General features: G+C 39.6%; 1 protein-coding gene across 1 annotated transcript; it reads left to right on the top strand.

The window, feature by feature from the left end:
- The first annotated feature begins 354 nt into the window (after nucleotides 1–354).
- Nucleotides 355–16,725, top strand: LOC307171291 (uncharacterized protein). The gene is made up of 15 exons (XM_079892809.1): nucleotides 355–402; nucleotides 1,292–1,324; nucleotides 1,760–1,792; nucleotides 2,504–3,099; nucleotides 3,191–3,286; nucleotides 5,146–5,379; nucleotides 5,465–5,615; nucleotides 6,438–6,497; nucleotides 6,769–7,284; nucleotides 8,415–9,142; nucleotides 13,704–13,799; nucleotides 14,163–14,396; nucleotides 14,475–14,625; nucleotides 14,746–14,805; nucleotides 15,531–16,725. The coding sequence occupies exons 1-15, from the start codon at nucleotides 387–389 to the stop codon at nucleotides 16,070–16,072; spliced, it is 3,546 nt and encodes a 1,181-aa protein (XP_079748935.1). The 5' UTR covers nucleotides 355–386; the 3' UTR covers nucleotides 16,073–16,725.
- Nucleotides 16,726–17,471: the final 746 nt, after the last annotated feature.

Raw genomic sequence — 17,471 nt, 5'->3', positions numbered from 1 at the left:
AAAGTAAGGGGATAAAACCAATCTGTTATATATAGAGACCAATAATTTGTACTACTTACAAAAAAAACATATATTAAATCAATTTTCAATTAACTTCAATTCTTTAGCAAATATAATTGTATCACTACATTTTTTGTTATCAATACATTTGAGAGACTCAATATACAATTCAAATTCACTCAAAAAAACCTTCAAACATGGTTTAGAATTACTCCATTTACTCTTATGAATATGAAATTTACCTAACAATATCATAAGATTCATCATAAAATTAACAGACGCAATTTTCGAATCAAAATAAATAAAACCTCCAATCAGTCGATTTGGTGCTCGCTTCATCGTGACGTCACCTTTTTACTTTCGGTTTCATAAAAGTTGAGCATAAAATGGCGCACAGTGCAGGTAAGGTTTGATTAACAACAAAATAACCTAAATAATACATTAGCATGCAAAAATGTAAAGATACAGTACATCAGAGTCAAATACAATCCATCTAAGGCAATGACATGTCAGTGTAAAAATAGAAATTTCGGCTGTAACTTAAGTAAGCCACTTTACGATTTGCATGTCGAGGAAATAATAATACATGCGTCGCATAGTTTTAATTCGTTTATAGGCTACATTTGGTAAAAATCAAAACGTCAATGTGTTCTGGCGAAATGTATTCAGGTCCGTCACTTCGTTCACGTCGATCTATTGAGTGTTATTTCACTGTCGCTGTAAATAAATAAATAAAATCGATTAAAATAAGTGTGTGACTCAAAATCTAATAAAAAAAAGTGTGACTCAAAATCTAATAAAAAAAAGTGTGTGACTCATAACCAGATTAAGAACACATAAGTTCCAGGATCAACAAAGATGTTGGGTAACATTTTACTTTGATGGTCCCCTTTGAACACTCTATTGACTATAAGTCACTTTGGAACTACATGTCAACTAACTGTCATTAGAGTATTAGTAGAATGTCTGCTTAATATCTGCTAACTCTTTATTCTGACGCTCTTCCAACAGATATTCTACTGACTCTAAGCAACTTTGAAATTGCAACTTCAACTTATTCTAACCCTTATTCTATCCTAACCCAGTCTGCTAATACTCCACTAACACTCTAATACTCTAATGGTGAGAGTTAGACATGTAGGTGCAACAGAATCTGTTAAAGGGACCATCAAAATAAAGTGGTGTTGATCCAGAAACGTTCACAGTGATTCTGAAACACAAGTTGCTTTTTTCCTGTCATTGTCAAAAAACTTTGTATGTTTTTGCAATTTGTGTTTTTTTTGTTTTGCAGCAGGCAGCAGTCCGGACTTTCATCGGCCCGACAGTAAGGCACTTAAATAATTTTTTTTATTAATTTATTTTACGCATTTTTTTTTATCATAGTGCACTCTCAGAAACCTGTCACTGGGGTGTTACCTTTTCAAAAGTACCTAAGTGGTGCATATTGGTACCTGAAAGGTACAGAAGTGTACCTTTTGAAAAGGCACCACCCCAGTGACAGTTTTTGTACCTTTTGTTTTTTCGGAGAGTGTGTGTGAAATGAGGATTGTGGATAATTAGTTGTACACAACACAAGCTATAGCAGAAGGGAAGAAGTAAAAAGTGGGTGATGGAGATAAATGAAGTGCCTTTATGAATTAAATCATTTGTGTATGTAGATTAGATCTCTTCATTCTGAATCATTTCAAAAGCATGTAGTGCACCTAATAATGTTCACCAGATTCACTTACAGTTTGTGTTTTCCTGTTGTGTTTTGCAGTGGGCAGAAGTTCAGATGATGATCGGCCACACAGTAAGTAAAATAAAAGTATGATACTTGTTTATGTTCATAGGTTTTCTTTTTTTTTTTTTTTTTTTTTTCTATTGATAAAATACAAAACTAATTAATTAAAACTAAGTCTGTAAAATGATCCTATGATGGGTCCTATATAATAAAAGCCTGACAGAAACATTCAAGGTTCTATATTTTCTTCTAAGAGTGAATGTTCCCATTGGTTTCTGTAATTACTAATTAATTTGTCACCTGTGTTTAGTTGAGTTCATTAACCAGTGTGTGTATATAGTTCTTTGTTTTATTCACCGAACCAGACAGTGACTGCATTAAAGAATTTTTAAAGCACATATGAAATGAATTTAAAACGTGTATTGAGTCGACATCAGTGAGTCTCCCTCACATTTGCCACAGTCTCATCATGATACAGTTATGATATTGTGCCGTAACATGATTTATATATTAGTTGGTGATGCTAGTACTATCAAAGCAAAATCAGAATGCAAAGAGTTAAAATCATATTCAGTTCAGAGTATTTTAGACAACTTTGTCATCTAAACAGTATATAGTCAGTGTAGTCAAAAAACACTGAAATGAACAAGTTGCAGTAAATCACACAACACCTGTTTCTTAGTTATGTAATTGGGAAGATATATAAACCCTTCAGTTAGAAGAAGGAACTTGACTGTCAAACTGAAGTGTGCATCATCTCTCTATTTGTGTGTTTAAAAGGAGAAATGGCAGAAGCCAGTTTCTCGTGGGCTGAGGATCAGTTCTGCTGTCCAGTGTGTCTGGATCTCCTGAAGGATCCAGTGACGATTCCCTGTGGACACAGTTACTGCATGAGCTGCATCTCAGATTGCTGGGATCAAGAGGATCAGAAGGGAATCTACAGCTGCCCTCAGTGCAGGAAAACCTTCACACCAAGACCAGTTTTAGGTAAGAATGTGGTGTTTGCTGAAATGGTGGAGAAACTGAAGAAGACGAGACTCCAAACTGCTGCTCCTGTAGTTCCTCACACTGGATCTGGAGATGTGCAGTGCGATTCCTGCCCTGGAAATAAACAGAAAGCAGTGAAGTCGTGTCTGGAGTGTCGAAGCTCTTACTGTCAAAATCACCTTGAACAGCATGAGAGTCTCTTCAGAGGTAAAGGACACAATCTGATGGACGCCACTGGACGACTGCAGGAGATGATCTGCCCTCGACATGGTAAAATGCTGGAGATTTACTGCCGTACCGACCAGCGGTGTATCTGTATGCTGTGTATGGTGGATGAACACAAAAATCATGACACTGTATCAACTGCAGCAGCGAGGACGGAGGAACAAGTACTGCTTCATACTGGATCTCATGAGTGATCCAATCCAAACATTTTATTGGTAGTGTAAATTCAATCATATTTTTTTTTTTTTTTTGCAGAGACATTTGGAGGAGAAACAGAGAAACATCCAGAAGAGAATCCAGCAGAGAGAGAAAGATCTTCAGGCGCTGAGAGAGGCTGTGGCGTTTCATAAGGTGAGTTTGGAGAAGAAGAGAAGTTTGAGTGCTGGAGCTCTTCTAGTCCCACTGAAGCCACTGTGTGATTGTGATGTGTGTCAAGTCAAGTCGCGGCAAAATTGATTTCTATAGCACATTTAAAAGCAGTAGAGTTGCACAAAAGTGCAGTATAATAAAACATTGAGCATATAAACATAAAGCATAAAAAGAAATCATACAGCATACAAAATATAAACACATTAAACAAAACACAATAAAAAAAAAAAAAAACACCTTTACTTAACTAATCTAATCTAATCTAATCTAATCTAATCTAATCTAATCTAATCATAAGCCAGAGAGAACAAATAAGATTTAAGAGCCGATTTACAACTGGCTAGAGTAGTAGCAGACCTCACATTTAAGGGCAAACTGTTCCAAAGTTAAGGTGCTGCAGAAGAGAAGGCTTGATCACCCTTAGTTTTACAGCGAAAACAGACAGTTAAGAGAAGCTGATTACCAGACCTAAGTGTTCTTTGGGGAGGGTAAGGAATCAGAAGGTCACGAATGTATTTTGGTGCAACACCAGATAGAGCCTTGTACACATAAACAATACATTTTAAAATCAATTCTGAACTTTACAGGAAGCAAATGTAACGTCGCTAAAATTGGAGAAATGTGATCTCTCTTATTTGTGCCAGTAAGAAGTGTCGCTGCAGCATTTTGGACAATTTACAGGCGAGAGATCGCAGTTTGAGGCAGGCCATGGAATTTCAGTAGTCTAGACGTGATGTTATGAGAGCGAGGATTACGGTCTCCAAATCTTTCGGAGGTAGAAACTGTTTTAATTTCGCAACCGATCTCAAATAAAAGAAACTGTCCTTTACCACTGTTTTGATTTGTTTCTCGAAATTTTGTGACGAATCAAATGTAACTCCAAGATTCCTTATATGAGGCTGAACACTGGTGGCAATAGAATCTAGATTAAAAAGAAATTAAGATCTGGGGGGGCCTAAAATCAAAATTTCGTTTTTGCTTTCATTTAATTGCAAACAATTATTATCAAACATTTGGTCTCCTCAAAACAGTCGCAGAGCATGTCCAAAGGATAATAACTTTTTATTTTAGCTGGTAGATAAAACTGTGTATCGTCAGCATAGCAATGTTAGGAAATCCTGTATTTCTTAGAAATTGCACCCAATGGTAGCATATAAAGTGAAAAGAAAAGAGGGCCTAGAATGGACCCTTGGGGCACACCGCATAATAGGGAAACCGACGAAGAAGAAAACTTCCCAATGCTCACTGAGAAGGTTCTTCTTTGAGGTAGCAGGCTAACCACTGCAAGGAGACACCCTGAAAACCTTTTTCAACGATGTAACAAGATACCATGATCGATTGTATCGAAAGCAGCGCTTAAATCCAACAAGTCAAGCACCACGTGCGAATCAGTATCGAGAAAAGTATCTGAAAAATTGGACGTGCTGAACTAGGAAATCAACTGACAATATACAACTCTCTCTAAGAGCTTTGAAATAAAAGGCAGTTTGGAGATAGGTCTAAAATTGCTGAGAAAAGATGTGTCAAGATGAGGTTTCTTTAGCAGAGGGTGAACCACAGCATGTTCAAAACTAGCAGGTACAATTCCATTCGCTAGAGAACTGTTAATAATAGCTGTTACAGCTGGGCTCAAGGTTTTAAACACTTCCTTGAAAAGACGAGTTGGGATGACAGCTGGAACATTTAGCCTTGGAAACAATATCAGCTAGCTGAGCAGAGGTAACTGGATGAAAACAAGTTAGTGAATCATTTGGTGAACAAATCAAAGGGGAATCATATGTTGCTGGCTTAATGGAAAACTTTATTATCGTGTAATAAACTTTATGTGTGTTCTATAACAGCGCTCTGCACAGACAGCAGTGGAGGACAGTGAGAGGATCTTCACTGAGCTCATCCGCTCCATTGAGAGACGTCGCTCTGAGGTGACGCAGCTGATCAGAGATCAGGAAAGATCTGCAGTGAGTCGAGCTGAAGAACGACTGGAGCGACTGAAGCAGGAGATCGATGATCTGAGGAGGAGAGACGTTGAGCTGAAGAAGCTTTCACACACACAGAATCATGTTCGTTTCCTCCAGGTAACAGAGATCTTCTCAAACACTGAGGTTTTTAACAAGCTTCTGGAATTACAGCGAGTTTGTGTTTTTGTGTTTGTGTCTGTAGAGTATGTCGTCTGTCTCTGTTCCTGGATCTACAGATGAATACACTGTCAGTTCTCATCTGACTTTTGATGATGTAGTGAAATCTGTCTCTCAACTCAGAAACAAACTACAGCAGTTCTGCAGTGAGGAGACACAAAAGATATCTGGAGCAGGTACTTTTACAGGGATTTGGTTATTCTCTTTCATTAAAGGGTTAGTTCACCCAAAAATGAAAATTCTGTCATTAATTACTCGCCCTCATGTCGTTCGAAATCGTAAAACTTTCGTTCATATTCGGAACACAAATAAAAACATAATTGTGGCGAGCAGAACGAGGCTGAGGGCTGTGGGAGAACGGCGCAAGGCCGGTGGCGTGATTAATAATGAGCGACACCTGTGAGACGCACCAGTCTCGTATCTCTCATGGAGGAGCGGAAGCATAAAAGGAGGAGCGACGACAGTGGAGATCTAGAGAGGCCAGGCCTGGATTTTATTAATGTTTTGTTATATGTGACAGCAGTCGTCCGTGAGGGGCAATAATTAAAGTAATATTCAAAATAATATTATCTAAAGAGGGTTCACACAACACGCATGTGCTGTGATGCTAATGTGAATGTGCGTTTCAGATCAGTATTTTTGTAAATAAAGTGGTAAATAATATTTTTTTGCAACAAGAATTTGCGTCGCTTCATAAAACTGAGGTTAAACCACTGGAGTCACATGGGTTACTTTAATGATGTCTTTACTACCTTTCTGGGCCTTGAAAGTAGTTGCATAGCTGTCATTGGAGAGACAGAAAACTCTCAGATTTCATCAAAAATATCTTCATTTGTGTTCCGAAGATGAACGAAAGTCTTAAGGGTTTTGAACGACATGAGGGTGAGTAATTAATGACACAATTTTCCTTTTTGAGTGAACTAACGCTTTAAATATAAATAGGACTAATTTGCTCTTGACATAAGAATTAAACTGCAGATGTGTTTTGGTGTTCGTAGTGAAAACCATCCAGGTCATTCAGTCTCCTGACTATCCGACCAGAGAGGAGTTTCTGCAGTGTGAGTTACTATGAAAACACACACAAACACAGACTAGATAACTTAATTGTTCAAAAACATGATTAAATTAATTAATCTTTGTGAGCTCCTAGGATAGCTAAAATTGCACCATGGCAATACAGACTTATGTTTTTGGGAGCGATTTATAATTCTTGTTCAAAATCAATAAAACATAGTTGAAGTATTGAAGTATGGCAAGGTTATAATTTTTTTGATCAATGTTGACTGTCATACTTCACGATTTAAATGCAAATGTGTTTGTTTTCATCAGATTTCCTTCCATTCACTTTGGATCCAAACACAGTGCATCAGCATCTCCATCTGTTTGAGGGCAACACCGTGATAACTCACACCGACACAAACCACAGATATCCTGACCATCAGGACCGGTTTGATCACGCTCAGGCGTTGTGTCGGGAGAGTTTCAGTGGACGCTGTTACTGGGAGGTCGAGTACAGCGGTCGTGAGGGTGTCCATATAGCAGTGGCATATAAGAGCATCAAAAGGAAGGGAATGAGAAATGATAGTAGATTTGGATATAATAATCAGTCCTGGAGATTGTACTGCTCTAGCTCCAGTTGCTCATTCAGACATGATAACACACACTCTGTTCTCCCTGTAGTGTCCAGCCGTAGAATAGGAGTGTATGTGGATCATAGCGCAGGGATTTTGTCCTTTTTTAGTGTCTCGGATACAATGAGTCTCATCCACAGAGTCCAGACCACATTCACTCAGCCGCTCTATGCTGGGATTGGAGTTCAAAATGATACAACATTGAAACTGTGTCGTCTAACATTGTAACTAATACTGCCATATCACATGTATAAGCACCACGATTAAATCAGAAACAGTGAGATGATAGTCACTTCTTTTCTAATTACTTAATCAACAGCTGATATCTCAGATATAATAACAGGTTTAGCAAATTAATCATATAATGTTTGTAATGTACGAGTAGAAACTTGTACCTTGTTGGAATGCTGAAAAAAATGTACTTTTGTACTGAAACAAAAGATTTGATGACATTTTTGCCAGTGACTGTCAAAAGTAGCTTCCATATCTGATTTTCGTGATGTGTTAATGAAAGATATTTACAGTATATCTTAATTATCCCTTTACCTGACACTCCAAAAGATTTATCAATAAATAGCAAATGAAAACCAAGACAGACGTGTTGTCTTCCTTCCAGCTCAGATTTTTGGATTCACTGTCAGAATACGCTATTGGCTATGGATCTCATATGAAACACAATGGCTTTCCTTTATAAATATTATTAAAAAGTTTCCACAGCTAGGTGTCAAAGGTGTTTACTACATGTGTGTTTAAAGCATTTGTTGAAATTAACCTAAAATATGTTTACAGACTTTTTTATTACTTTAAAATCCCTGTTGTAAAATATTTCCGGAAATAAGGTCAATGAAAAAAATGCCTGGCACAGTAACACATTACAGTATGTGTACGTCCTACTGGAACATTTTGTGCCCTCCCTACATTCTTTTCAGATCTCAGAACTACATTCCTAAACCCCAACTGAAAATTGGAAGTTTACTACTTACTATTTTCCCCACATAGTTAATGTTTGTGCTGGAAAAGTTCAATCTTTTAAAATTCATTCATAATTTAGAGTATATTATATAAATAAATGTGTTGGATCTGTCACTTAGCTAGCTTCTGTATATGGACATCAGTGAGTCTCTCTCACATTTGCTGCAGTCTCATACATGATCCAGTTATGATATTGTGATGTAAAATTATTTGTATTTTTGGGGGACACTGATGCTAGTACTATTAAAGGACAGAAATGCGTATACAAAGAGTTCAATCATATTCAGTTCAGGGTATTTCAGCATTTTTCAGCTTACACAACTGTGGCATCCAAAACAGCTTAGTCATAATAAAAACACGGAAATGAACAAGTTACTGTAAGTCACGCCCTGCAGAAAAACCTGTTTAAGTATATAATCAAAGAAGGCACTGGACTGTCAAGCTCAGTGCGTATCGTCTCTCTGTCTGCGTGTTCATACGGTGAAATGGCAGATGCCAATATTTCAGTGGATCAGTATCAGTTCAGCTGTTCAGTGTGTCTGGACCTCCTGAAGGATCCAGTGACGATTCCCTGTGGACACAGTTACTGCATGAACTGCATCACAGATTTCTGGAATCTGGAGGATCAGAAGGGAATCTACAGCTGCCCTCAGTGCAGAAAAACCTACGCGCCAAGACCAGTTTTAGGTAAGAATGTGGTGATCGCTGAAATGGTGGAGAAACTCAAGATGACGAGTATCCAAGCTGCTGCTCCTGTTCTTCCTCCTGTTCCTCCTCGCCGTCATCCTAACACTGGATCTGGAGATGTACAGTGCGATTCCTGCACTGGAAATAAACAGAAAGCAGTGAAGTCGTGTCTGGAGTGTCGAAGCTCTTACTGTCAAATTCACCTTGAACAGCATGAGAGTCTCTTCAGAGGTAAAGGACACAATCTGATGGACGCCACTGGACGACTGCAGGAGATGATCTGCCCTCGACATGGTAAAATGCTGGAGATTTACTGCCGTACCGACCAGCGGTGTATCTGTATGCTGTGTATGGTGGATGAACACAAAAATCATGACACTGTATCAATTGCAGCAGCGAGGACAGAGAAACAGGTATGAACAGAAATAATTGGTAATGTTTACAGTTAAGCTTGGTGTTGTCATTATAGATATGTAGCAAATTAGCTCATAAGAAAAATATTAATAATTATTCATAACTTGTTATGATTAATTATGAATATTTGGATCAGTTAATTGGATTAACTTGATGTAGCTTACATTAACATTACAACCAATTAATCAGTTCATCTTGTGAACACTCAATATTGATTATTAGTTAATTAATAGAAATGTTAATTTCTGAGGTTTGGAAATAACTTTCTTACTGTAGAGTGCTACACAGAGCATGTAGTCAGAATCTGTAATCACTGAATTGACTTTGTTTGCAGGGCAGGTAATCAGAACCGAATACGAATTGTGCACAAGTTCGCTATTTGAGAAAAACGGAAACTGCATAGTGTGCCTTTAAGTTATTAGTTATTTTTCTCCATCACATACAATCTGCCAGTTGCTTCAAAGAGAATTTATAAAGAGAATTTCTGAGATATTTTTTGTTAGGTGTCTAGATGGTGCACAGCAGTATTTTCACATTTGCCCATAAAAAGGAATGTAAACTTCCTCAATTGAAAAGTTTGAACATTTTTTTTTTTTTTTTTTTTTTTGGTAGTATTGTCATCTATTGCTGGAATTTGAGAAAATGTTGTGTGCATTCTCTAAATGCCCAGGTTTGTTGGGATGGTCTTTGCATTCAGATGATATACATGCACTCAGTGGCCACTTTATTAGGTTCATCTGTTCACCTGCTAGTTTTTCTTATTGGTTTGTGGTTTGTGGAATATATAATATATAACTATAGAATTTACAGATCGAAGATATGGATGATATGGATCTAAACAGAACTGTCACTAAGTTCTGTCAGGACCACTATCGTCAAATAAGATTGACAGTTAGCATACAGTTTGGATTGGCGGTATGGTTCTGTTCTGTGCAAGAACTCCCTATACACATCCATGCAGCCTAGCATGGATAAGAGCAAGGAGATTAGCAATAACCCCCCTTAGGGTAAACTGAACAGAACCAACATGAATGTATTGCAGTTTGCAAATATCATTAAATAATTTTAAATTAAATTAGAAAATTAGAAATTAGAATGTCAAATTCTGACTGACAAGAGGAGGAGCTGGGGATGGAGGAGGGTGATTGGCTCCTGAGAAACGCGATAGCTGCAAATAATACTGAAGGAGCTTATATATGTATACAGTGATAGCCGTCATATTCCTATAGGTAGACGTGGATCAGCAGAGAGTCAGCTGATGCGAGCTTGACTAACGTTTTTTTAACTAACATTTTTAGAATGTAGGTTACATTAAAACTGTCTTAAAAACTCATTGAGATTAGATATTGAGATTCAGCCTTAATCATATTACATACAATGTTTGATAACTACAACTAGATATAAATTGTAGAGTACTGTGAAAGACAATCCCAGATATCAACATTGTGTCAGGCAAGTCCAGCCCACATCTGGCATGCATGGCATATGTGGAATTATGATCTGGCCCACATGAAGATCTGGCAAGTGAGAACTGAATGGCAAGTCACTCCCACGGACATAGAGGTAAATAAGCTTGCATTCAGCTTTTTGCTTTGGAACTGAGTGGTTGTTTATCAGTGTTCTACCAATCTGACTTTGTTGATAAGAGGAGACATTCTGAGTTGGAGCATCTCATTTGGGGCTTTGGTACCGGATGTTGATAGGTTAATTGAATGCCTTTATTGTCATTGTACTTTACAATACAATGAAATTAGGAGCGCTCTCCGAAATTAGGAGCGCTCTCCGCTTAATCAGAGGTTGCATTTGAGTTCTCTGGGGATAAAGACTCTGCAGTGCTCTGCAGTGCTGCTTCTTCCGCTCTCACTACCTGGCTGGTGGGGTAGCCAAGTGTGTGGAGATGTGGAGATTTCTCAGGTGGAGAGTGCAATGCAGTCCATTTATGCCCGCAAAGAGCTGCCACCTGGCTGGATCACCTGTGTCTCCAATTCAAGGCCTGAAAGTTCTCAGCCATGCTTGCTGGCAAGGCTTACAGTGCCACTGGACAGGCTGCTTCCACCTTGCATGCGATGGCCCTCCTGCAAGTACAACAGGCCAAAGAACAAAAAGGGCTGCACAAGGGTGTTAATGCAGGAACAGCATATGGTGACGGACCTCACCCTCAGGGCAACGAAAGTGGGCCCAAGACCCAATGATGTCCGCCTTGTTGGTCCAGGAACACCATCTCTGGCTGAACATGGCTGAGATAAAGGAAGCCGAAAAAGTCACCTTTCTCAATGCCCCTATCTCCCAGGCCGGCCTTTTTGGTGACACTGTTGAGGACTTTGCCCAACATTTCTTGGTAGTACGGAAGCAGATGGAGGCGATCAAGCACATCCTGCCCCAGTGGGATGCTGCTGCCACCAGACCGCCGAGGACTGCCCCTCCGTCTGCCTGTCACTGAGGGCGTCCCCCTATGGCGTCTACATCCTCTGAGGTTGGGCCCGAGCAGCAGCCAACATCCAGTCCGCAACGTCAAGATAACCGCAGGAAGGCGAAACAGCCCGTCTCAGCCACTGCTAAGCCCTCTAAGCAGTCGGAAAAACAATATCTCTGAGATGGCCAACCCAGAGATGGAGGGAGCTGCCCTTCTTCAGGAGACGTTATAGGAGGGCTGGGTGGAAAATCTTCTGTTTTGCATAAAAGAGTTCTGCCTTTGTTCCGTCAAACTTTCCTCAATCTCTGGGTCACACGAGGTGTGGTTTGATGGTGAGCGAAGCGACACTATGCTTTCTCACTCTCATCCCCTTCTTCTTTTGCCAAAGTGCAAGAGTTTGCGGTTCGAGAATACAATGCCTCGCGCATCTCCAGCCTCGCAGGAACCATGGAAGAGTCACATCACACTCACTGCCTCTACTTCGGGACACTATGCCTTCTGGGTTGAGCCCCAGCCCTCCACGTCGCTGCCCCTCCATGTGTGCATCTGTAGTTCCGCTGGTGCCTCTTGCACGATGTTACAATGGATGTCTCCAGAACAGTTTGTGGTGCAGTATGCAACATACACGCTGCCTCTGCCTCCTGGACAGGACCTTGAATACACTGGCATTTATGCTGCCTCTGGTTGCTGGCTTGACCTGTTCAACTATCCAGAGTCCTCCCATTGCTGACTGTTCTATTCCCTGACTGAGGGGACCCTCGGTATGGACACATTGTCACACACCTGACCCCAGGGCCTACGCAAATATGTTTTTCCCTCAGTGAGCCTGCTCGCACAGATATTGTGCAAAGTCAGGGTACGAGTGCCCTATTTGCTCTCCAGGTGAGTTCCCAGACTGGTGAACCCTGGATGGAGTTTTCTTCCAGGCATCCTTCGGCAGTCAGATGTAGTGGAGTCGTCTGATACCAGGCTCAGTTCTCAAGACGCATGCCCAGTCGGTCAGCCCCTGTACTTGGCTAGATGCCCCATATGTTGTGATTCCATCTTGGTAATCCCATATATGTATTCTTCAACGGTACGGTTTTCCTGTCGGTAAACCCGTGTCTTTCCCTGGACAGATTCCCCTCTGCTGGGTAGATTGACCTTCTTCTTTGGAAAGTTCTATCCTTCTGTCCTTCCAGGTACAGAGGTCTGTTCGACTTACATGGGGTGCTGAGAAGGGTCAGCAGTAGTAGTGCTTTCCATAAGGACCCCACAACATCAGTCTGTCGATGTAATGCTGAATGTTACTGATAGGGAACGTCTTGGCTATTGTTGTAACCCTCTTTCCCTGAAGGAGGGAATGGAGATGTTATGTCCCACCTGCCATAACCCTGTACCACCACTGAATGACCGGGACCCATATGTCGGCTCTTCAGCACAAACTTGAATGAGTGAGTTGCCGGCAAGCTTATATACCTGTCTGTCCAGGGGAGTGAATTGCCATGTAAATCTCATTCTCCAATGTCCATTGGCTTGTTTTGTTACTACTTGAAGGTGATTAAGATCCGTCAACGTCAGTCTGTTGATGTGTCTGTTCCCTCCTTCAGGGAATGAAGATTACAACAGTAACCGAGACGATCTCCATAGTGGTTAAAATGTTACAGACACTAAGTATTTTCTAGGTACTAAAAGATAACAAAGTTTAAATGCCACTGCCTACATGAGCATTGTTGTTGACCTGTCTCTTTATGGCCACAGTCTACCCATCTTCTGATAGAAACTTCCAGCAGGGTTTGCCATGTTACATACATCTCATGCCAATTGGATGAATGGTTCACAAGAATGTAGGAAAAGTAGGTTTCACAAGAAATGGAAATACATATATTACATTTAAGTCACTTGATTAACAAATTGATAATGACCCTGTGTTACAGGCGCAAACATAATTTAGCCCATAATTTAATGTGCAGTAAGTCAAAATTTGATCTCTGATCTTTAACGTCTCTGAAAGCCAATCTGTTTTTGTGCAGAAGAAGTAATCTAAAACACAATAGAGTTGTTAGGTTTTATTAGTACATCAACTTCCACTAACACAGAAGTTGCATCTCACATGAGAAAACCAGAAAACTTTTTCTCTGGTTTATCAATTTTTATGTTTCCTACAGACACATTTGGAGGAGATGAAGAAGAAAATGAATCAGAAAATCCAGAACAGAGAGAAAGATCTTCAGGAGCTGAAAGAGGCTGTGGCGTCTCATAAGGTGAGAAAGAACACCTGCTGTAAGATGAAAAAGGACGGAAAATCTTGTCATGATTTATTCACTCTAAGCTCTTTTCAATACAACAAAAGTGGATGCAACTCAAAAGCTTTTCAGTGAATAGTGACTTAAATATCAGGCGGTTCTTCACTCAAAACCATATGACTTTAGAAGTCTGGGAATTTATTGCACAAGCTTAGACATTTCAACCAAACATCTTTGTGTTCCAGTGAGTATAGTGAGTAAAAGACAAAAATTAAGATGAGTAAATGATGACAGAATGTGCATTTGGGTGAAATATTTCTTTAGGATTCTACTCCAATCAGTCAGCAAGGAGCCCATGATTTTAATGTGTGTGTGTGACAGCGCTCTGCACAGACGGCAGTGGAGGACAGTGAGAGGATCTTCACTGAGCTCATCCGCTCCATTGAGAGACGTTGCTCTGAGGTGACGCAGCTGATCAGAGATCAGGAAAGATCTGCAGTGAGTCGAGCTGAAGAACGACTGGAGCGACTGAAGCAGGAGATCGATGATCTGAGGAGGAGAGACGTTGAGCTGAAGAAGCTTTCACACACACAAGATCATGTTCGTTTCCTCCAGGTAACAGAGATCTTCTCAAACACTGAGGTTTTTAACAAGCTTCTGGAATTACAGCGAGTTTTGTCTTTGTGTCTGTAGAGTATGTCGTCTGTCTCTGTTCCTGGATTAACAGACGGCATCACTGGTGGTTCTCATCTGCTTTTTGATGATGTAGTGAAATCTGTCTCTCAACTCAGAGACAAACTGCAGCAGTTCTGCAGTGAGGAGACACAAAAGATATCTGGAGAAGGTAAAAAAAAATCTCAAAAGTGAACTTACCATCATTAACTGAATATAAAAAGTAGTATATGTAGGTTGAGTTTCCTCTTGACATGATAATTAAAGTGCAGATGTGTTTTGGTGTCCATAGTGAAAACCATCCAGGTCATTCAGTCTCCTGACTATCAGACCAGAGAGGAGTTTCTACAGTGTGAGTTACTATGAAAACACACACAAACACTCTAAGACTTTTCTATAGTAATTAAACTTGATGATCTCACCAGGGGGGTGTTCCGTAACCAGTTAATTGGAGTGATAACCAAATGTAACCGGTCTTACTCGACACGCTCCAAATGGGATTTGAACTAGGGTCTCCGGCATGGGAGGCGGCACGCTAACTAGGACGCTAAAGACCAATAGCGTCAGTCGCTAGCACGTCTCTTGAGGCCAGGGGATTGAGGTTTGTGCAGCTCTTACTGACAAACATCCATTACACTCACCCCCTTTAAACCTCACTCCCATCCAGGTCAATCGCACCAAATGTCACCAGTCCTACTTTAACTGCTTATGTTATGAAATCTGCAAGTTTAATAACACCAACCGCTTTATGTGTTTTTATGTGATATCTGTAGTTTCGGACTACAGCTACATTTTGAATAGCATACTTCCCATACTGCTCAGTGTTCATTGCGAAAGCACGTACACTCCAATCTGGAGTGAATATAAATGATTTCAAACCAGTTCTCCAGAACCAATGGTTGCAATTGAACTGGGTTTGGTTTTATCTATGCTTCTAAAATACCCCCTAATATGTGACGCATCAACTTTCTACTACATCTTTATTTATTGTATGTCTACCAATAACTTCTGTAAAGTTATGTTAATGCTAAAAGTCATACTTTATGATTAAGATGCATATGTGTTTGTATTCATCAGATTTCCATCAGTTCACTCTGGATCCAAACACAGTGCATCCATGTTTCTACCTGTCTGAGGAGAACACAGTGATCACATACACCAACACATACTACAGTTATCCTGATCATCCAGAGCGGTTTGATTATGCTCAGGCGTTGTGCACAGAGGGTGTGTGTGGACGCTGTTATTGGGAGGTCGAGTACAGCGGTAGTGAAGGTGTGTATATAACAGGGGCTTATAAGAGCATCAGCAGGAAGGGACAGAGTTTGGACTGTGCATTTGGATGTAATGATCAATCCTGGATATTGTTCTCTTCTCCTTCGAGATGCTCATTTAGGCACAACAACATAAACTCTGATCTCCCTGTAGTGTCCAGCAGTAGAATAGGAGTGTATGTGGATCACAGCGCAGGGATTTTGTCCTTCTACAGCATCTCAGACACAATGAGACTCATTCACAGAGTCCAGACCACATTCACTCAGCCGCTCTGTCCGGGGTTTGGATTAGGTGTCCGCTCAATCGCAAAACTGAGTCATCTAAAAGCATCTGTACACAATTAAGTTAAGATCCTACACAGCCGAGTTAAGGCTGCTCTGTGCCTGCTTAAAATTACAGTATGTGTAAAGATGTAATGTAATAAAAGCCAGACAAAATTGTGCCCGCTCAGACCCACCTCAGCCACCAGAATCAAAGTGTGGTTGGAAATGCTGTGTAAATGCATTCATGGCACCTCTGAGCAGCAATAATGTTAGTGTAAAGAAAGGCACCTAAATGCCACATCAGAAGCGCTCTTGTGCCACCTTTGCAGTGTAAATTTGCCAAAATAATGTAAATGATAAATAGATTATACAAAAAAATATTGCCATATCACATGTATTAAGCACCATGATAAATCAGCAACGATGAGATGATATTAATTCTCTTGTTTTCTAATTAATACATTAACAGCTGGAATTCTAAAGATCTCAGATATGATAGCATCTTATTAATCTAAAAATGTATACATGTGAATCGAATTAATTATGTCTTTTGGTGGAATTTGATTGGGTTGTTGTTGAGATATTGAAAGACGTGTATATTTTATGTTGTTTGGTTAAAAAAATCCATACAATTAGTGGACTTAAATTATTTTATTTTGGATTACTTTGAATTTATGTTTGAAAATAATATACCTCATTACCTGCAGTTCAAATGATTGACAAATGAATAAAGGAAAATAAAACCAAGACAGATGTGTTGTTTAAACTCCAACGCAGATCATCTTCTTCACCACCAGGAGGCGCTATCAGCTATGTATCCCATATATCGAACACAACTGCTCTCCTGCACTATAAAAAAATATGAATTAATGTTATTAGAAATGTTGTGGATTATCAGTATGAAACAGTAGGAATTATCAGAATTTAGTTAAAGGTGCAGTAAGTGATTTCTGAGAGAGAGAGAGAGAGAGAGAGATTTAAAGACTTTAGAGAGATGGCTGAGAGACATTACAAAATTGAAAATGTCAGATTCCAAAAATTAAGTTTTTGTAATTAGATTTTATTACATTTTAAAATACTAGTAATCAGACTACATACTTTTTATTGATTACATGATTCATGTTACTCTCACAATGGCAGTAAATTATTCATAATTCATTGATTATGCGTGTTCATGCAGTAACGCCTGCTCTTGTGTTAACACAACACGCATGTGTTGAATGCTCGTTGGAGATTATTATTTTGTGAATAAAATGATAAATAGTGGGTTTTTTTGGCACTCGGGTCACTTTGAGGTTAAACCACTGTAGTCACATCACCATTAAGGCCTGTTCACACCAAGGATGATAACGATAATGATAACGATAAAGATATAGTTCTAAAAAACGTTCTCATATTAAAGAATAGCAGAGTTCACACCACAGCTATAACGATAACGATATAGAGAAACGATGTCGTTGGGATCACTTTCAGAACGATT

The sequence above is a fragment of the Squalius cephalus genome, assembly GCF_949319135.1.
Source record: "Squalius cephalus genome assembly, chromosome: 1".
Lineage (NCBI taxonomy): Eukaryota > Metazoa > Chordata > Actinopteri > Cypriniformes > Leuciscidae > Squalius > Squalius cephalus.
Note: the sequence above shows the minus strand (reverse complement) of the source record. Positions and strands in the feature narration are given on the sequence as shown.